Below are 22218 nucleotides of genomic sequence, written 5' to 3' on the forward strand. Positions count from 1 at the left end.
GTGTCCTGTTCCTCCAGTCATAGGCTGAGGCATACGACTCACTCTCTTTTCCAAAAGCCTGCTAAATATGTTAGCATGTTCTCAAGGACGTCCCTAAAACCATACAGCAGATAGCCTTCCTAATAAGGGTCATGCATGTACACAACTATGTATAGTCTGGAAAAAGCAAGCCAATCATTTTTGTCTACAACATGGTTCCCTGAAAGGCAGCGGTACTTAGCAATCTATTTCCCTGTCTTACAAGATCTTTCTCATTTAGCAGCAATGTCACTTCTAATGCACTGAGAGGCTGAAGGAATGTAACATATTAGAACAGCATGTGCTTGGACGAGCGTGTCATCATGATCTTGCAGAATGAAAATAAATGATGCGTGCAGCAGAAGTAAACATTAAGCCTTGGGTGGTGAACTGGGAATTTTTTTTTCTTTCCCTTTTTTCCAAACAGTTTTAAGACGGAAAATGGTTTGCAGTGATGGAGAACAAACACATGGCTTGGTGAATCCCGGAAAAATATGCAGTCTGCTGCAATGTCTGCTCAGAAGCAAAGCGCAGTGAGAAACCTTATGGAAACTCATGTCCAGATCACCGAGAAGAAAGAAAATAAAACTAAGTGCAATGACAAAAATAGATGAACTCACCAAAAAGAAGTATGCTTTCTGCATCCCTATCCACTCCCTGAAACCACTCTAGCTATCTAGCCTTCAGCTCCAAGTATGAGGACTATCTTACTCTGACCTGCCATCTCTGAATCTCATATCTGCTGTGTCTTCAATGTGCCTAAGGATTTCCTTCTCTTTTCTTCCTATCTGTCATCTATGGACACCCTTTTTTATAATGAGATGCTCATGACTGCACCAAAGCTCCTTTGAAAGCAAGAAATGTAACCAAATACAGCTTTCCTCAACATCAGAAAGAGTGGGAGAATCCAGCCTATTTTTACTTATAAATTATTCAGAAAGCTAAATAAAAAATGCAGTCATGAATTCATGTGCTTGATCCTAATTCCTCTGAAGTCAGTGGCAAAACTCCAGCTGCCTTCAACGGTGGAAGGACTGGTACCCATCTGGCACCAATTTCAGTACCAGAAAAGTCCCCGTTGGAGCTTGTGAGGAGTTTACTGACAAACTATTTTTTCATCAAAACCCCAAACTCATCGGAACTTAAGTACTTCGCAGGAACATGCTGGATTTGACAAGACATCCATCAGGGAGCTGTTTCTCAGATGATGTTTCTCAGCTAAGACACAGATATGGCCGAGGCTACAGTGGTTTGGGAGTTCACCTGGGTACCCAAAGTCCCTGGGTGGAAGAACAGCCATGGGAGACCTGAAATAACGCTGCCACCTTCCTAGTATAAAGCCACCAGCTTTCTGGCTACACTGAGCCTCCTTCAGACCTGTTCTTGTTAAAATGAAAACCTCTGTGACTCTCCCTCTGGGCCCAGGTATCCACCTGCACAACAACAGAAGATGCTGGTGGTGACAGAAGTGTGAGCAGCCTTACGCTGGGCAGCAGCCTGGACAGGGGACCAAGAGGGACTCAGGAGGCTTTCAGTAGCAGTTCAGATGTAGTCCTTGTGCCTCACTGACACCTGGAAGCTGTATGAGCCCTTTGCCATTGCTGCCACTTACTGCGAGGAAGGCAAGTCCTGAGAGGCAGCTTTGTGCTGAAATCCAGAAGATTCTGCCTTCACTCGCAGAAACCTTCACTTTGAGCCAGCCAGGCCTCAAAACTTCAGCATGGGCTAGGAAAGATACTGCAGTTCCTGGAGCAAAGCTGTGAAGCTCACAGGTATATCTAAGCAATATCTGCAGAGCTTACATGCTTTAAAAAGAGCCAAGCCTCATGTTTTCAGAGTTTTCTAGCAAATTTCTACCTCCTTCCTTAATGTTTCACAAGGCTTCTGGTGCTATTGTTTACTTGCGTGATCAACGATATCCCTAAAATTTTGAATTAACTGTAAAATGGTAAGTCAAATAACACCAACTCAGGCACAGAATCTCTTCAGAGTCAATGCCCACATCAAGCCTGGGAGTCTTACAGTAAATGGCTTCCAGGTTATGGTGTGTGACCCCAAGTAATTATAAAGGGAATTGTGAAACAGGCAATATCATGCTCACACTGTTGTGCAGACCCTTGTATTCTTGATAGCTGCACTATGTACACATGCTACCAAACATGACATCATGCCTTTTTGCTCATTCTCTGAGATTTGTTCCTGGAAATATTGTTCTTGAAAATACCATTTTTGTAATGTTCAGGCTTGTGTGAAGGAAGTGACAATGCCATGTCTTTTCTTAAGGAAAACACTTGTTTCCAACTTAATGAGATAAAGGATAGGGATGAAAGAAGCAAAATATATATATTTGCTGAAGTCCTGTCTTAATTTGATAACAAAAAACGCCTACGTGCACCTCACATCATCAATGTTATCTGCAGAAAGGATGAAGTTGGATAAACATGTGAAGCTCTTGGAAACCCTTGAAACGGCAGCACAAGGAGTACATGGGAAAGTCAAAGTAATTTTTCAAGTATTGCGAGGCTTTGCCTACACTGAGCAAGCAAGGAGTCTTGTTGAGGAGATTTATAACTTTGTGTAGAATAAGAAATCTTGTGCAATTGGGGAAAATTAAGTTTTATGTGCTGCAACTGAAGATTACCTGTGGGGAATCGCATACAAATAAATATACTGTGCTCTCTATCTCTGATAAAGAAGTGAAATGAGGAATGAAAGCAAATGCCAAGAAAATGTTTTGGTCCAATTGCTTGTAAAAGGAACCAAGGCATATGCACTTCAAGCAGCCATCAGCACTAAATGGTTGTGATAAACAACCTTTGCCCTATATGTACTATATTTAGAAAGAGACATTTTTTGCTACATAGTCTTCTGGCTCCTGTTTCCCATATACAAGACAGAGGAGGGTTGCTGGATGTGGTGCAGGATATTTGCAGTAGAATAATGTCCCAGGGGGTTGTACAGTTAGATACGACATGTGTGGAGCTCCTGCTACAGCTGGCTACAAAGCAGGGTTGCTGGTAGTGGTGGAGAGTTGCAGCGCCAGCTCCGGGGTCACACTGTGTGTTTCACTGGGAGCAGCCAACATCGAATTATGTCAGCTACCGGTCACGAACACTGCTGTGTCACTGGGGAGCTGTGTCCAGGCTCTGGGTTCACTGTTTGCCAGTCTGTGTGAAAATATGAGTCAGGACATGATGTGCTGCGGTTTCACCCAAGGGTCTGATGACTCCCTAACGGGATGGTTCTGAGATGTTTCTCTGGCGTGGGAGATGAACTGCCTGTGTTTGAGATGGGCAGCAGCACACCAGGATACACAGATCGTCCGTGTGACAGGGCGACCGGCCCTCTTACCTATGCACACAGGTGAAAAAAAAGGAGCTGTTCTGAGAGAGAAATAGCTTGCCAGCTTGAGTTTGCATCTTGTAGCTGCCCTATCCTGTGGTTATCATGGTTGTAAACTCTGCTTGAAATTACCTGCGCATTTAAAGCGCCTCCTTCCCACATAGACGTTCTGATGCCTGGTACAACAGCACAGCTCTCTTTTCCCACAGTGGGAGCAATGCTTTGCATCCTTCTTCACTCCATGCAGTGACCACTTATTTTTAAACAATATTTACATGAGCTTGTCTTACATTGGAGACCTTTATACTCTGTCGTATTTGTTAAAAGGTGGACAACAGATTGGGATGGCATTAGGAAGCAGTGGCTGTTGCACATGGCATAATCATGCACATCTCTCTTGTGTATGAAGCCTGAACAGTAACTGCAGGATCTGAAAACCATTCTCTAATATACGAAAATGTGTTTTCTGTGCTATGTGATGATGCAATTGGGTTCACAACCCTCTCCCCTCATCTTGTGGAAGAAAAATCTGACAAGACTGAACTGTGACGAACTCCCTTGACTCCACAAATTCTTGACTGAAAATGGCAGCATTCAGCATCGTACTCACGGCATGACTGTCTGCCCCTTGCCTAGAGGAACCATTTGCAGCCTTCTTTGGAGAATCCAAGATGTTAAAAGATGATTGGGTACAAGGCCGAGGTCAGAGTCAGATGCCTCTCCACTGACTTGCCAACAGCTGCAGTCAAGGAGTTCACTGAACTTTCTGCCTATCAAACTAGAAAATGCTATTTGTTCAACTTCCCGAGTTTGATTTCTGATTTAGGGTAAAGGACACGCACCCAGTGCTGTTGAGTCACACAGTGAAGCAGCTAGTACCCTTCCCTCTTGTATGCTCATTTAAAGCTGGATTCATGCCCTGGTCTCTGCCAAAGCCTGCTCTGCCACGGGTGTCACAGTTAGATAAGAGGTGTGCCATTTCTTTAGCTCCAATGAGCTTTGAGCAGATCTTTTAGGATGCTCAGGCACATGTGTCACATTACTGCAATAAAGTACGATGATTGCTGGCATTACTCACTTTTATGACATCCATATGCAAATGCTGTTTATGTTAGTATGCTACAACTGGAAGGAATTTGGAAAACCACTGCTCTAGGCCATGCTGTTCGAGTTCTGAGATGGCAAAATTAATGGGCTAGCAAAAAATCTGCACAGTAGGAAATCTTTCTGAAAGTGCAGAACATTGTTGGTTTTTTTTTTGTTTTTTTCTTTTTTTCTGTTTGTGGAATTACTCAGGCTCAAATATTTTCCTGACACATTCCTTTCTGAAAATGGGCTGCCCTGGGTCGCACCTACATTCTGTAGGTAAAGAGACAGGTTGTCCTGAGGAAACTGAATTTTTGAAAACTGTGACCACATCATGCGATGTAGTCACACAAAGACATTTGTTAATAATACTTTTATTATTTTTGTCATTAAATGCTGAAGAACTCCCACCATGGATCAGAACTCCATTGTGAGAAGCATTACGTGAACACAGATCAACAAGACAGCTCTTGGCTCAAAGAAAGTACAATTTAAGATGAGAAGGAGAGACAATATATAGATGTAGACAAAATATGCAATGAGACAGTATTATCAGCAAGATGGACAGAGGATTTTGCACACCATGAATCTTCTGTAGGCATCACAGCCAAGAACAATTTTAGAGAGGAGTCTGGAGGAGCAATGCTGATACAGATGTCCAGGTGTTTTTGAAGCATTCATCACAACAGCAAAGAACAGAGAACTACCGAAGAAAATGAGAATTTGAAAAACCTGACACAGTGATTGGCATTGTTGGCTGATCAGAGACAGGGGTTGATCTTTCAGTGGTAAATAAAAGACAATAGGTAGAGATAGTAATGAGTAATCACAGGTTTGCATGTAAGGGCAAGTTGTATGGGCACTACCGGTCCGAGAAGGGCTTCAGAGAGAAGAGAAGAAGTGGCAGCAGATGAGCACTCTGGATGGTCACGAATGAGGCAGATCTGCATTTGCTAAGGATGCAAAAAAGATGTATCCATAATCAGGATATGAGATGATGCGAGTCTGATCTTTGTGAACACTCAGCAGCAATCAGTTTGGCCAAAGACTAGGTAGGACTACCAGCCACATGGATGAATGGAGCCAGGCATGAGGATGTGACTCCCACTGGCAACATCTTTATTACTTGCCGTGAAAGTACATTGATCTCTCTTTAACCAGTGACCAAACAAGATCAGTAGCACGCTGTGTACTGCACTGAAACCTCAGGTATATGCTGAGTGAGAGCTGCTCTGTGCCAAAGCAGACATATGTTTTGCTGGAGTGGTGCAGTGCTGCCTTCACTATGACCTTAAACTCAGCCCTCAGGAGCGCTTTTGTGCCCTCAGGGACCCCCATAAGGCAAAACCTTGTGCTTGAGACAGAGCATGGCCCCAAGCAGTAACCGGCCAGGGTTAAAGCATGACAGCTCCCCAGCTGCTGTGGGGCAGAGAAGCTCAGTGCCAGTACCAAGAGCTCCCAGACCTTGCCATGGCCTGGGCGACTGCCAGGAATGGGGTATCAATCATCTCTACAGCCCTCCTTCTACCACAATAATGCATATATCGAGGGAGAGGTAAAACAGGCACCTACCAAATCAATACAACCACACTTCTCTCTCCTGAGCAGTGCACCTATGGAAGTAAAAGGCTTTGGCTGGGAACAGGCAAGCATCTCTAAGCACTAGACTGCACCAAGGAGAGAAGATGCTGAGGCTGTTATTTCTGCCCTCAAAGACACACCGTCCTTCCTTCTGGGCTAGGAAAAGGACACAAGAGCAAGACATGCCTGTAAATTCCTTACTCTGTTGCTGAGGTAGAAGCAGATCAGAGAAAAGGTATCAGGGAGAAGACCATCAGGAAACATGCCATCAAGAAAACTGAGCTTTACTTTCCCCACCAACAGCAAGTCAGGCAGGGAGCGCTCTCCCTCCTTTCACAGGGTTTCTTTCTTCTTGAGAAACAGTAACACGAGGCAGATCTGCCTCTTCCCTCAGCGCCCTCCCCTTAGCCACAGGGTAAGAGAAGAATATCTTCAGCATTATCCACCACTGTCTGAATGCTCTGGCACCTCTCCTGCTTTGTCCCAAGGTTTCTAGAAGAATTATGTTATGGAAAAAATCTATTATGGAAACCTCTCTCACAAAATTTCCTGCCAACTTGATTCAGTTGTGTCTAAACTGATCGTAAGACTTCAAAGTCAGATTTAGAGCAGGACGGTCCCTCCAGCCTTACATAAACCAAGGATAATATTATTAACCTTGTTTATGGAGTACCTAGAGCTGCTTTATCATAAAATTATAACTTAATAAAATAATTAGATAAACTGAGGGACAACCAGGAGGTAGAGGAGGTTGCTTGCACAAAGCCCCGCATTCCTCACCTCATCATTTTGGTGTGATGGTTTAGAGTGCAGTTCAACAGCAGCATCACCTGCAGAGCATCTGTGGGTGAGGTTTGCTGCCCTGGGCATGCTTTCCTACAGTTAGTGTGAGCTGTTATACGTTCTCCTTTTCCATCTTCTCACTTTCTGCCCTGCATCAGCATGGATGTTCATGTGGCTATTCAATAAAAGGGATAATGGAACAGATATGACTGGAAAGTAAAAAAAAAAAAAAAAAAAAAAAACAAAAACAACCCAACAACTTAAATGAGTAGCTTTCAACAGGGTGAGTTTCCTGATCCATTTCAGCATGCAGCACATGTCTTGCAGTCCTGGAACAAGGGAGGCAGAAGGAAAGTGCTGTCACATATGAGGCAAAAGCAGGACAATCCCTTTGGCACAGCCCTTGTTTTTGTCAGATTAAAGTAACGCCAGTATCACAACCACAAATGGTGCAGCAGAACATAAAATAAACAATGGTTGGTCTACTTTGTAAAGGAACAAAGCAAGCAAAAACAAGTACTCCTATGTAATTTCTTCCACAGGATAGACTAAACACAGAGGGGTGAGCCTTCAAGAATCCTGTGTGTTCTAGAGAAAATCTGGAAAAGATGTAAATCTCTAAATTAATTCCAACTATCTCCCCCTGTTTCTGATTTTTGTTTTTAATTTGCTTGTTCTGATTCCTCCTCTAGTCTTTTGAACTTGGCTTTCTTAACGTTCAGTTCTAACACCTAACAAAATGTTAGAGGATTTGAGACTTGACTCAAACATCTGGTTTTGGCATAGCTAATGACATTTTTAGGCTAAAAATCAACTTCATCTGTTATTTTTGTTGTTTGAAGCATACATTTAGGAGACACATGCACTCCTGGGTCATTTTGTGCCCAGAACAAAAACAGTTTGACCATTCCAGGAACTGCCACATTAAGAAGTAAGGAAAGAGGTAAAAATAATCCATAGTTTCATCCTATCAGGAAACTATTATTCTTGAAACTACCTCTTTTTAAAAGCTTAAAGGGTCAAGCTCAACCACATTTTGTGACTCTTCACCATGTCAGAACAGTATTTACATAGTATGCTATCTTCTGAAAACAGAGATCAGAGAGGGGTCTACCAGGCACTCCCAGACAAATCATTCATGGTGTCACCGACATCAACTGCACATCCTGTCCCTCTGATGGAGGTCGCCTTACCCACCACAGGCACAGCAAAGGATAATGTGTGCTTCCATCTCCTCCAGGTCTTCTCACAGGCTGGGATTTTAATATTGGACCCACTTTTCTTTGGCACTGCCAGCATCAGTGCTGTGGCTGACACATGGAAACAGCTTGCTCTTTGCTCAGAGGGCTATGGCTACCAGCAAAGGGACAGAGATGACTGCCAGTTTGCCAGGGGCATGTCCCAAAACCCTCGCATCCTCCCTCTGTGGCTGCATTTGGATTGAAGATCTCCACTCCGAGAGTTTTAGGGCACCAGGAAAGCTCCCCAGGAAGGAAGCTGATTAAGATGTGCAACATGCACTAACAAGGACACCAGGAAACAAAATGAAGAAAGTCTGTGTGAGAAATAATGAAATCCTCTAGGATTTTATTTTTAATTAACTGCTAGACAAATCGTGCATCTGTTGACATATAGCTTCTTAATATACATTCATGCATTAGCTCTAGGTAAGTGAGACTGAAAGATACTTTCTTTTCAAAAGAAAAAAGATCCCAGGCTGAAGCAATCTTTAGAAGCTGTCAGAGGTGATCAATGGCTTGAAAAGACAAAAGCCCTGTTCTTGTGCCTCCTCTAGAGAGAGCGGATTACTGATGATGTGCTCTAGAGCCGCCCCAAGTCCCCAGGATAGAGGAGGGTACACTCAATGGGGAATGCTAATTTCTAGCCCTCAGAAACCTGCACAGTTGCTGAAATATTTCACTCCAATGGTTGCGTGCTATGAGGTTGCTGAGCAACGCTGGGAAGTCCAAAACATTTATTGTCAATCAAACAGGCAAAAGCTAACCTTAAGTAATGTGCTATCTATTTAGTTGGCCCTTCTGTGTAGATACAAGGCCAAAAGGACTGATGCTTTGCTTAACGTATTCTCCCACTTGAAACACTGAAGGACCACATGAACATCTATTTTTTTTTTTTTTTTTGTGGAAGAGACTTCCTCAACACCTGTGGCAGGCCTCAGCTATCCTAGGAGCAGAATAAGGAAGTAATGGGTAGTAAAGAGTGCAATTCAACCTCCCCAATTTGCTGTACGTGTGTCCAGACATTGCCAAAGACTTATTCATTCAGGGCACCTTGATGCTGCTGAAAGACACGGCAGTTTTAAGGTTCCCCAGCAAAATCAGAACAAGCATTGATAGGTAGTATGTGACAAACAGGTACTTCTGGAAATTGATAAATATTGCCTATAGCATGAAATAACTGACTTGAACGTAGATACTTGTTGCTACTGAAATGGCAGGGTTTATGTGCAGTGAGCATTGTGGACCTTTCCCTTTTACACCATGCAGAGCATAGACTCACAGCCTCAGCAACCACAGAAGATGAGTAGTTCCCCCTTCCTTAGGCTGAAGCTGGTAGCTCTGCCTTCCCCTCCCAATCAATGAAGAGAAACAGGCTCTTCTACAAGCAGGCTCATCTGACATGTTTTAGATGTCTCCATTAAGCAGCAATGCCTATTTCTCTCCCTACAGGCACCTGGTTGTCTCTCTCAATGTTAAGGGGGAGTCCAGACAATTAGCTCAGATGCAGAGATCTATCTGCCGTTGGTCAGATGAACTGTACCTAGAGATCTGCAAGGTCTTGCAAAGAATTTGGAAGAGTATTTCCCAGTTCAAAAGTGTTACTGGGGGTAAAAAAACACTGTTCTGTTGATGATGCTGCTTCTTGGTGTGACTTGCCAGAAGGACTGCATGTTGGCAGATGTCTCTATCCAACTGAAAATTTGCAAGTTTAAAAGAGAGAGTGGGAAAAAATGAAAGGACAATAAAGAAAACACTAAAAAGAAGGAAGATATCAAGCTAGATGCAGCAGTTTGTGAAGATGTCTTGTTCTCTCTGTCCAGGGAAGTTGGGGGGGGTCATCGCTAGTCCTTGTCTTACATCAAAAGCAACCCTGGTACCATAACAGGAAAACATAAACTTTGAGGCAGAAACCAAAACTCAGTGTAGAAATAACAGAAACAAGACAGAATTGCACCCAGGACCGGAAAACACGTATTCAAGCACAAGGATAGCTCAGGAGAGTTGGAGGTAAAGGGGAGGGCTGATGGTCGTGCTGTGTGCTGACAGCACAGGGAAGGGGCAGCACATGCGACATGCACCAGAGTCCTCAGTCAGTTTGTACTGGGAAGGATGGCAAACAGGATTTTCAAGGGGAAGTGCTGGAAATCCTTGAGTGGACTGTCATAGAGATCAGTCCTGTTATCAGATTAAGAGCAAAAGTCAGTCCATCTTACTTAGGTACCTAACTTGCACTTCAGTTTCTGGCACACAGGAGGCAGTGAATCAAAAATGCCCCACACAGATATGAAAATTATATATATGCTTTTGAAAGACTCATGAAATGGGCTTATTTTCCAAGGTGGTGTGCTTAAGTTGGCTGGGCTGGAAACCTTCTAAAAATAACCCTAGAGAGTTATTTTTACAAAATGAAATCTAGGAAATTCAGATGTTAACCATCATGGGGTGCGGGTGGGGAAAATACTCCTGAATGTATAAGCTGGCCAATTTCTGGTTCAACAGTCCCTGAAACAGTAAGTGGTGATAACAATTTGGACGTGGTTTTGATTAACAGAAAGATTGGTCATAACATATAAATCCAAATAACTTAATTACGAGTTCGTTTGTGTGAAAGTGGGAAGGAGGACAAGCAAGAGAAGGCCTGTAACTAAAACTGTCAGTTCCCAAAAGGGAAATTTTCACAACCTGCAGCTATGTCTAAATTTACCCGCTGACTCTCACTGTGGCTCACCACAGGTCTCATGACTGTCTGGGCTGGAGGATGACTCAAACGTGACAGCACTCTCACCTATCTCTGTGTGCAGGCTTCCCCTCTGCGGCACCCACCCGAGATGAACCTTGGAGTGCTCCCCCACGCAGAAACCAGCAAGCAATCCTGCACTGACTTGTCCAGACATTGCCTGAGGGGAGTGAGTGATTAGAAAAGGTCTGTGGAGCTGAGAAGCTCAGCTAATCTAATGTAGGGGAAAACTGGGATTTAAGTCAAAGGGTGACAATGCAGCTCAATTCTGTAGCCTGAAAATGGAGAAAAGTCTTATAGATTCTGCATTAATGTTTACTTCATGAAGGATGCTGCAAGTTAACCAAAAAATGAAAAGAAATTACTCAACATTCAAAAAAAAAAAAAAAAAAAGAAAATTTTTTTGCCCCAAATCATACTAATTTAGATTTTACATAGGAAATTAAAACAAAGAGCAAAAGGTTCTTTATTTATATGGGCAAAAGGGAAAATAAGAAATTGAGCTGTTACGCATAAAAGATGGGCCAGAGATTAAAAATAATGTGTATATAGTATAAATACATATAATTATATATTATTATTTGTTGTATGCTTAATCTTCTCCCGTCTGACTGCAAATACTCTTGGTTTTCCTGACCGACATCATAGCTATTTGAAGTTCTTTAAATTATTTCACTTTGTATGTGTGTAACAGTACTTTAAATCAGTAAGTTTTATTCATGGATTGATGTGAAAGTAGCTCTATAGGTTCTTACTGAGGTCTCTCTGGCAGCCTACAACACAAATTCTTCATGTTTTAGTTTGAATGTGAAACATGGAAACCATATTTTGTACTCTGTTCACATAGAAATCTGATATCAAAAAGTATCTTGGAATATTATACAATATTCTATGCAAGAAGAAAACAAGTAGGACCAGCTTTTTAGGAACTATGAAGGTGCAGGAATGAGTCTTAAAACAATGGAAACTGAATGGAAAATTTGAAAATGCATATCAATAAAGCTTTTCAACGGAAATTAGCTGAACATCTCTTAGAGCTCACATTATTGTCAACTTTACAAGGTTCTTGTTCCATTTTTATCTGACACACAAAATGAGACAGAACAGAAAAAAATCGATTCTGATGTTAATAGGTATCATTCTTAACTCATTAGTGTTACACCTACTTACTACTGGGATGAATTTGCTCCTCTGAGATTTAGTAAATCAGCTTTTCTAAAATCATCTACATCATTTTCCTTCTACCCACCTTTCAAAAGCCTCCAAATTAGCATTAAATGATGCTAGCAAGGTTGAAATGAAGCATTTTGACAGTGCTTAGAAACAGAGATCGTATGTTCTTTTTGGAAAGGGCACCAAACAAACGTTACTATCTAATGACTGTCTAATGTTCCTTTTTTTTTTTTTTTTTTTTTTTTTTTTTTTTGTGGAAGGATTTCATAAAAGATACTCTGAAAGATGTAGAGTATGCTGCCACAGAGAGCACACATATGAAAACGATGGATCAGACATCAAGGTTGAATTCATTATGAGAGTCCCATAGGGACCCATCTGTCCTGCAGCTGAAGGGAGGAACCAAACAGATTGAGGAGAGAGAAAACAGAGACAAGAAACGGACAGGGCAACAATTGTCTGTTGATGTTGTTGAAAATGGTCAAAACATCTATTAGAGTTAGAAATACACACATGCACACGTCTGAGTTTTCAAGAATATAACAGTGATGACTGCCACTGGGGACACTAGGATATTTGGAAATGGCTAAAATGGGAATTTGCATATAGAGAAAAAAAGTACAAAATCTGCCACCCAGAATGAATGCCAGACTGGGGGCCACACCAACAGGAAAATGCTGAAGAATCCCAAAGTCGGGCATGTCTACAGGCTGGGCTATGGGAAAGACTTTGCTCTCTTCGGAGCGGTTCCCCGCATCTCTTCCTGGAAACCTCCAAGTCTTCAGATTAGCTGAACACACAAACACACAGACACACACCAAACTCTCGACCGTTTGCAGGCTAGCTAAAGGTTACCCTCAGCAAAGTACATAGTTATACAGTGAAGGACAAATTCTGCTGGGAAGATGGGTCTCTGTGACACTACCACAGCTGGGATCCTGGTAAATGTGCTCAAGTTCGACTTTACAAGTTGAGCTGTTTTAGGATGATTGGTAGACCCAGTGGTACAGCACAACATCGTTAGATGTGGTGCTCTGCTCTGCAAAGCTAACTTTGGAATGAAAAATCATTGTTTTCTTTAAGAAGTGCTTTTGGCTTTGGATTTTGTTTTATTTTTTCGCATTTGGCTGGACTTGCAAAAATTCTTTTCTGCTGGCTCTCCAGGGAGTCTTGTGGACCTATGCTGCAGGGCACTGAAACCATCAGCTCTGCCCATTCTCCTCCTCCCTCTTTCTCCTAGACCTCCTTTCCATGTTTTTCTCTTTTTGACTGTAAAAAACGGGAGAAGATCCCCATTACCCTGCTTCACTGCTCTGTAAAAAGAATTTTAAAACTCCTAATATTACTTAATCACAGCTTTCAGTGCCCCTGCTGCCATAAAACATTATAACAATGGGCTGGCACTTCATCAACCGTAATTTGCTGATATTACAGTCACAGTAGCGCTCAACATAATTGCCTTGCTCTACCACTGACTCGTAAGGCTTCTTGATCTTGGTCAATACTTCTTCGCACTGGGAGCTGCAGTCAGAAATTTTGGTCTAACAGCTCAGCTTTTCGAATTTCCAGCATCTGCCCATCTGAGCAGGATGCGTCCCTCCAAATACTCAGTGCACCACTGCCCTCAAATTTCATTCCCAGACACTGAAAACTGTTAGGACACCCTTTATTCTTCATTATTCTCAATTTTACATATAGCAGCACAACACTTAAAACTTCCAAACAGAGATAATAACAGCAGTTATTAAGAATGAAGGAGCTAGCTTGAAGACAGTAAAATGAAAGAAATTTAGTTAGGACTTTGAATTACTTGCAGGTCCAAAACCCCTCCCAGCAAGAATATGACTTCAAACCATGCAGATTATTAATAAGATGTTTATATCAGGACAGAAGGCACCTTGAGAATCAATTTGATTAAGTTGTGTTTTTCTGTAGACAAATTAAAACATAAATTATCAGCCCAAATGACTTCTACTGGAGACAAAGGACAGCAACAAAACAAGAAAAAATCCAGCTCAGACTCTCCCTGACAGAACATACTGTGTGTGACTCATTCTGTAAAAGTCAACATTGTGAGCTGCAAATATTTATTCCTTATACGATTGTAGCTTCCCTGACGTTGGGACAGAGCTGACACTACAGAAGCAGGAAAAAGGGTCTCTGCAGAGAGCTGTCAGACACAGCAGGCATGCAAGCACCCATGCTGCACACTTGTAGGGAATAAAGCATGAAATCCATGCCCCGTTACACTTATATGGCTATACAGGCAACCACAGGTAATGCTGAGATACAGAGTTTCTAAGACTCTGCGGGGACCAGATATATTTTGATGTCTTGGGCTATTTTTTTTGTGCCGCTGCTCTGTGACACCGCAGCCTGTCTCTTGAAGTTGCCCTCCCAGTCACAGAGTCCCTTACAGAAGTGGCCCACTCTCAAATTCAGTAAGCACTGGGTAGAAAGAAAACGAAGGAGCTTCGGGAGATGCCGGAGGCTTTCCCACGGTCCAGCTGACAAGCCAAGTGCTGGGGGGCCAGTGGGGTCCTGACGGGGGGCTGTGGTACACCCCTCCTTGCCGCTCTGCTGCGGCTTAGGCGTGCAAACCCTTCGTAACAGAGCACTCCCAAAAGCCTTTCCTGCCACCATCCGTGTGAGGGGTATGGCAGCACGTTGCCAGGATGAAGTCTCACCAAAGCGGGGCCCCAACAAGGATTATATCCCCTGTTTTTTTGCTCTGGCACGCTCAGCTCTAAGATTCTTGAAGTGACCGGCTTCTTTTCCAACGCTCTGGCTGCCGTAGCGAGGGTAAGAGCTCTCGTCTGGTCCGTGGGAGCAGCTGAGGACATTAGAGCCTGTCATTAGAGATGGGATCCAGGCCGGAATTCTCTCAATCCTGAGTGCAGGGCTTTGGATGCCATGTGAAATCTCACACACTTTGGCCGATCGGCTCACACAAGTGGAAGGCTACTGTGAGAGTTAAGTTTTGCTTATTCTGCACGTTTTGCCAAGATTTTGAAAACCACTTAATGGACTTGGACAGACTCAAGGAGTGTTTTTAGATTCAAGTACTACTTGTTTAATGGATTTATTTTATAAATATTGGCATTGAGATTTTCAAAACTTCTTTGGGATTTGGCCTGTTGATTCCTCTTAATTTTTAATGTAAAGTAACATCTGAAGCTGGCAACCTCAACATAATTGTATAACTAATAGTTGCATAAGCTCATCTCAAATTCAGAACAAGGCCTCCAACTACCAAGCTGTGAATGAAATAGGTGGCTGATGTTTCTGTCTGGAGGATCATTTCCCTTTGGTTTTACAAACCACGGCACAAATACTATGCCCATGCCACCCAGGTATCTAATTTGAAAGTGCCTTTCAAGCCTCCACATTTCAAATTTATGCCAATAAAATAGATGTGTGTGCATGTATGTGCAAATATATGCATAAGTGTATATAGCTATGTTTATTTTACATACGTCTGCATCTGTGTGTGAATATCTATGCACACACACATTCCTACGTGCGTTCTTCTCCTCTGGTGCTGCCTACCTGGCCGTTTGCATCTCTTTAGAAACTTCCAGCATTGCTGTTCTGAGTCAGCACAGCACTACCTCCTGCTCCTCCATGGACACATGATGTGCTAGTGCTTGGAGAGCTTCAGTGAGACACCATTGCACATGTCCCCAACGGGCTGCCCCTGTGAGGCTTTGAGTGCTTCACCCTATTCTATGATACCATAGATTCATAGAATCACAGACTGGTTTAGGTTGGAAGAGACCTTAAAGACCATCTAGTTCCACCCCCCCCTGCCCCGGGCATGACCCCCTTCCCCCAGCCCAGGGTGCTCCCAGCCCCATCCAACCTGGCCTGGAACCCTTCCAGGGAGGGGGCAGCCACAGCTGCTCTGGGCACCCTGGGCCAGCGCCTCACCCCCAGCACAGGGAAGAATTTATTCCTTAAACCCAATCTAAATCTACCCTCTTTCAATTTAAAACCATTACCCCAGGTCCTATCCCTACACTCCCTGATAACGAGTCCCTCCCCATCATTCCTGTAGCCCCCCTGTAAGCACTGGGAGGCCGCTCTAAAGTCTCCCCAGAGCCTTCTCTTCTCCAGGCTGAACAACCCCAACTCTCTCAGCCTGGCCTGAAAAGGAGAACAGATACCGATGGGTGGGAGAGAGATCAGGATGCTGTACGGTGCGTAGGAGGTGCAAGCACTTACTGCCTGAAGGTGAAACTAGAGCTGGGGAAAGGTGGTGGGGTGCAACGGTGGCTGGCTGTGCGGGGTCCCCAATTCACTCTTTCTGCAGCAAAGTTTAGGACAGTAGCATAGCATTCCCCGGGGACAAAAAAGAGAAAGGAGAAAGGATGAAATCTGGGAGAGAAATCTGGGAGAGAAAGCTGTCTCATTTAAGCACAACAAACTGAAAATGTCTTACGCGTTCAGAATAGAGGAAAACTAGTCATTAACTTATGCGAGGCAGCTGGTTTCCCAATAACGGCTCCTACACATTCTGGTTTTAATATTATTGTTCTTGTCAACTGTGGGAACGCAATGTATATTAATGATGGTTTATTCCAAATTGGTCATTGTCGGAGTTAATAATTAGGTAGTCAGGCACTAATTATCTCTATTTTGTCTCAAATCATTAACTAAGAAATCTGGAGAAGTAATTTCGGAGGTGGGCATCAGAGCCACACACAGTAGGGCAGGCTCCGCTGTGGGCACAAGAGATGCTTCACCCTGCAGACCCGCACCAGCCTATGACCGGGACCAGAGTCAGGGTGATATATTGCTCTGAGTACTGGGTGCAGAGTGGCAGCACCTCGAAAAAATACATACGCGTGTGGTGCCCATCCATTCTTTGCACCCCGGGCTCACCCATGAAGGAGGAGAGCTCCCCGAAGGCATGGGGTGGCACCTGGGCAATGGAGCTGCTCCAGGGGGGTCACCATGGGCCACCGCTGCTGCCTGCAGCTCTGCTCCTGGGGGGCATCCAGCTGTTTGGGCACCAGCAGGAGGGTGCAGCAGTGGGAAGAGGTGGCGCAGTGGGTCTGCTGGGAGGATGTGAGGTCTCAGCATTTACTCTGAAATAAGCTTCCCGTGAAAATGACCGCAGGAAAGCGCTCGGGACAAGGACGGGTCTGGTGGACAGGGAATGAGGGACCTTGGGCACAGGTGTGGAGCTGCTCGAGCTCCTGCTGGGGCAGGGGACACCCACAGCACCCCTCCAAAGGTCTGTGCTTTCAGGGCATGGCCGAGCCTGCACCACAGCTCCCCATCTGCCAGCAGCACCCACCCCTCCTCAGGTGTGTGCAAGATACCCTGACTGCAATCATCCTTCCCCATTTTTGTGGAGATTACATCAGAAATGCTACACAGGAAGCCTTCAACAGTAGTTTAGGGCATGCGTTTTGCTGGTCGCTTTAAACTGAATTGTGTGTATCCTCACAGTACCTTAGGGGACAGCAACCAAAAAATTCCATTTTCAGTTATTCAGGTTTAATTTGTCCTTCTAATTTAAGAATTTTCAAGGTTATCCTGCCCTTGTGGGCACAAAAAACCCAGGGACAGCAACCAAAAAATTCCATTTTCAGTTATTCAGGTTTAATTTGTCCTTCTAATTTAAGAATTTTCAAGGTTATCCTGCCCTTGTGGGCACAAAAAACCCAGGGACAGCAACCAAAAAATTCCATTTTCAGTTATTCAGGTTTAATTTGTCCTTCTAATTTAAGAATTTTCAAGGTCATCCTGCCCTTGTGGGCACAAAAAAACCCCATGAGATGTCAAGAGAAGCACCCACCACAACCTGTTATGAACTTACCTCAACATAGAGGATAGGGAAAATGCCAATCTTGTCACCCAGCATTCCTTCTGCCCAGTTGTCATCTACCCTCCTGATGACTGTCAAAATTTCATCCTAAAATCAGAGGTACACAGAATACATAGTCAGATTTTTTCAGTACAAAGATGACAGTCTTTAGCTACCCACAGGATAGGTTAGGAAGAGAACACAAAGAGGAGGCCGTAAGTCATGTAAAAACGTTCCCTGAGTCCTGGGCCAGAAGCATCCCTGGTGCAGCACCCCACCCCAGGCATCCCACCCAAAATCCCTTGAAGCACCTTGCAGATGGGTGCAGCTCATGCCGGCTGGCAGCAGCCCCAAGGGCCTGGGCACAGCAGATGGGAATAGGTAACTCCTGGCTTCCTCGCTGGGACAGGGAGAATGTTTGACCCAGGAGGTTGCCTCTAACCCAAAGGCAAACACTCTCTAGCACGCAGCTGCCCCTGTGCATCCAAGAGCCCATTGTGGCGCTGGGCTGATCTGGAAAACAATTCAGAGGGAAGCACCAGTAGAGCACAAGTAGTCCTGGAAACGCTTCCAGCAAGGAGCGTGAGGTAAAGCACAAGGTGCTCAGCAACTAGCCTACACTGCTGATGCACTGAATGTCAGTTTTCCTTTTTTAAAAAAAATATTAGGAGGTAAAAGTACAAAGGAGGTAAAAAGCTAAGGCTAAGATAATAAAAACCAAGCTGCATTCAACTGTTGGATCAGCTTCAGTTTAGATACAAGTTCGTTTTCTAAAACCTACAGCATTTTACTGCTATATCTAATCTAAGGGATTTTACAAAAATTTCAGCTGCTGATGAACTTTTTTGTGATTAGAAAGCAGGAGATTAAGCAAAGCGCAAATAAGATTCATACTGCTCAAAGTTCTCGATAGGGCTAACACCTAGAACATACCAGCCGTTACAAAAGCTCAGGTGACTAGAACCAAACCCTGAGTTTTCCCAGTTTGAGCTGCTCAACTTGTCAATGGACTTCTGCTACCACGTCTGTCTGCTGGGGCTGTGATACTAAACCCGGCCTTGAGCCAGCTCCGCTTGCTCCACAGGTGCTGCCTGCGTGCTCGGCTCTCCTACGGCCAGAGGAAAGGAATGGGCTGAGAGAAGCTGTGAAGTTTGCTGAGCTGCCTTTCATTCTCTTACGGCATCCAATCTTCCTCCGTTCCTGTGCAGAAATTTATAAAAAAGAAGAAAACACCTTCCTCCAGAAAGCTGAGACAGAGTTCCCTGCTGTTCTCACTTACTTCCACCACTCACTCTAGGAAAACAAGAGCTTCATATGGTTTGTCACCCTCCATGTAACAAGTTATCCACGCTAACTGGTCAGGCGAGGGGAGCTGGTTTTTCGCAGACACTTCTCACACAGAAAAAAGCCCCACAAATTCCTGATCCAGAATGTTCAGACCATAAATTTACATCGATAGAAAATGACCAGAACAGGGATGTGATGTGATGTGCTTTGCAGTTTTTGAACATGTGCATTTTGAGCACATGCACTTTGAAATAGTTTAAATGTTTCCTTTGAGTTATTCATCTAAATGATCCATTAGGGGAAAGCTCAAACAGCCACAGACTGAGTCCTTCAGCTATTTATTACAGCTGGAAGGACGCGAAAAGAATTTGTGCATTTAATTTCCTGAAGAAACAGATAGCATTCCCTTCCAAAGCCCTGTCTGCACGGACCATTTTTGATCTGTGTAAAGAGCTGACAGTAATACTGCTCCGCAAAGTTTCCACATGCTCTTACAAAAGACCGATTATCATAAATTTAGAATCTAGGTAAAGGGGGTAAATGAGGAAAAGAAAAGACTGCAATGCTTCAAGAACCTGCTATGAGTGTTCCTGCTTTCTGTATTTGTTCAACTATTTTCTTAAAAGACTTTTTAAAAACCCAAAGTGTGATGGGTCTACACTTTTACTATGTGTTTCCATATACTTACATAATCTTATGTGTCTATGTGCATACATACGCATATGCATATATAAGTGTATATATATCTATACATATATATATTTGTATATATATCTATACATACATATCTATACATATATCCATATATATATATATGGCTATATGTATATATAAAAGATAATACATTCAGAAAAAACTTTTAAAGTGTAAAAGCCCAGAAGCACTCAACTAGATTTTGTTAGACACTGTGCAATCTCCAACTGTGAAGCAGGCTGGACAGGCACCTGGCAGGAAAGGTTTATCCTGCGCTGAACCTGCTCGAGGATGGGGCAGGAAGCAGGAGACCTTCAAAGACCCCTTCCAACTTTACCTTCTACGGACCTGTGAAATCTGGAAGTATTTCCATACACCGATCTTAGCTCGGCTCTGCCAAGTCTGGCTGCTGAATGTGGTCATATATGAGAAGATCAGATAGCTGCATATCCTGAGATATGCTGACATTCAAAATGTGTATCTCTGTGGGAGAGCAAAGTGCAAATCCTTGACAATGCTTGCCATTACAGAATTCGCTTTCAGAAGGGTGTTGAAAATCTGCAGGAATTAAAGCAAATCCCAAAACATCTTTTGATATTCCTTATTAATAGAAAGTTTCTTTGAATTCACAGCCCACAACAGCATTCTATACAGTGGGCTGGTGAAAGCTTCAACATGAACTATTTTGGTACCTTAAATTAGTTGGATAGCCGTGCTACTTATAAATTCCTAGAAAGGTTCCCAAAAGGATCATGAATAGTAAAGAGCCACAGATCTCTTGGCATACCACTTCAACTTTCTGAACTTCACTATTTCACATGTACTACATTGATTTCCAGGCAGCATAAAGGAATCCAAGCCTCAAATCTCTTTTCAAAAGCCAATGGCATCTACTGTAGTTTGACAAAGATACATCATACCTTTTTTATGCCTGTTGCTAAAGTCTCTAATTATTTGCTCTCTCCTACTTGCTCGAGTCTCTGTCTCTATTCATCAGGCCCGGGCAGCCTTGCGACAGGCACGTGGGACCTGCAGTTCCAGTTTATAACCATTATCAGAAAGGAAGTCAAAGATAAATCACTTAAAAAGCAAGCTGATTGATGGAGAAATGAATCCCTTTGCTGAGAAAACAGCACAAAATTGTGTCCAATAACAGTCATGATTCACAGCCTGATTTTTACTCTAGTCATTAATGGCCATTAACGAAGCAATACAAAGCAGATGCGCCTGCTATTCCGCAGAGATAACAACTCCATTTAGAGCACTGGGGAGATCTCAGCGATGGCAGGATGGCACCGCGCGGTGCTCAGTGCACCCAACAGCAACACTTGCCAGCTGGCATGAGAATCCCAACCGCCAGCTACCCCCCGGGATGGTCCCTCTGAGAACAGCAAATGCTGCTGGAATTAAGTGCGAAGGGGCTGCGGTGCCAGGCGGCTGCCAGGAGCCGGTATTGGACGTGACAGCTCCAAGATCGGTGCAACATTCGTTGAACACCGCTGTGGGCTGGGAATAAAAGCATTGGAAAGTGAAGGAAAAAGCCAGTGTGATTAAAAATGTAATGAGCAGTACAGCATGGGAGACAGTGGACTCTACCTCGATGGGTTTGAGATTCATCTACCGCTGAGCGAAGGCGAAAGGGACACATGAACTCATGCATGCAAAGTGTGATCCAACACCAAAACAAAACCGTGGGCTGAATCTGGACTCGGTCTAAGCCTGGAGGAACTACACAAAGAGACAAAAATGCAGTGACTCCAGATTTGCACGGCTATGGCTGAGAGCAGAGTCCTCTTGCTCGTGGCTTGTACCAGAGAGCACGTGGCCCAAGAGAGGATGGGATATTTTTTAAAAGAGAGACAGCCGCAGCCCAGACTTATACAGGAGTATCACAAAAGGAGACATTAGAAATCTGAGTTAAATGAGTATATCCCAAAGGCACACAATGAGACTCTGGAGGCCACACACTTATTGCTACCACGCTAGTGAACATCAGGAGTAACACTTCTGAAGCTGCTAAACTTAAACTGGTGCAAAGCTGAATTGAGGCTGGAACCCAGTGTTACGGAGAGCAGAATAACTGCTAACCGACTGATTTGGCTGATCACTGCTACACAGTGAGGAAAAATATGTAAAGTCGCAGAGCTGGGGTGTCTTCTCTTCTTGTAGCCACTGCAGAGGAGGGAACAGTGGCAGGACCCTACACCTGTACATACAGCTACTTTGGGAGGAGGAGCAGTCCGCATGGTGTAAGACAAAGATACACTGGAGCTTTGTTTGTTGCAATGGATACTCAAAACAGGCTTCTCGGTCTCTCCCAGTTTTACACTTACACATACAAAATTATTATATTTGATTTATCTCTGGCCTTTCATTTGGAGAGTGCTGTGTCTATTGGAGATGAATATGGGTAAATGGCAGAAGCCCTCTGCAGCACTGCTCATGAAGATCAGTGTAAAGCA

At 43.7% G+C, this 22218-nt stretch overlaps 1 protein-coding gene across 1 annotated transcript in view; it reads right to left on the reverse strand.

The window, feature by feature from the left end:
* Positions 1-22218, reverse strand: part of SH3RF3 (SH3 domain containing ring finger 3) — a 256125-nt gene that overhangs the window by 72830 nt on the left and 161077 nt on the right. The window contains exon 3 of the mRNA XM_042805823.1: positions 17789-17884. Coding sequence (XP_042661757.1) covers positions 17789-17884 — 96 coding nt within the window. The remainder of the gene's footprint in view (positions 1-17788; positions 17885-22218) is intronic.

Source organism: Tyto alba, unplaced genomic scaffold (genome assembly GCF_018691265.1).
Source record: "Tyto alba isolate M040663 unplaced genomic scaffold, T.alba_DEE_v4.0 Super-Scaffold_45, whole genome shotgun sequence".
Taxonomy (NCBI): Eukaryota; Metazoa; Chordata; class Aves; order Strigiformes; family Tytonidae; genus Tyto; species Tyto alba.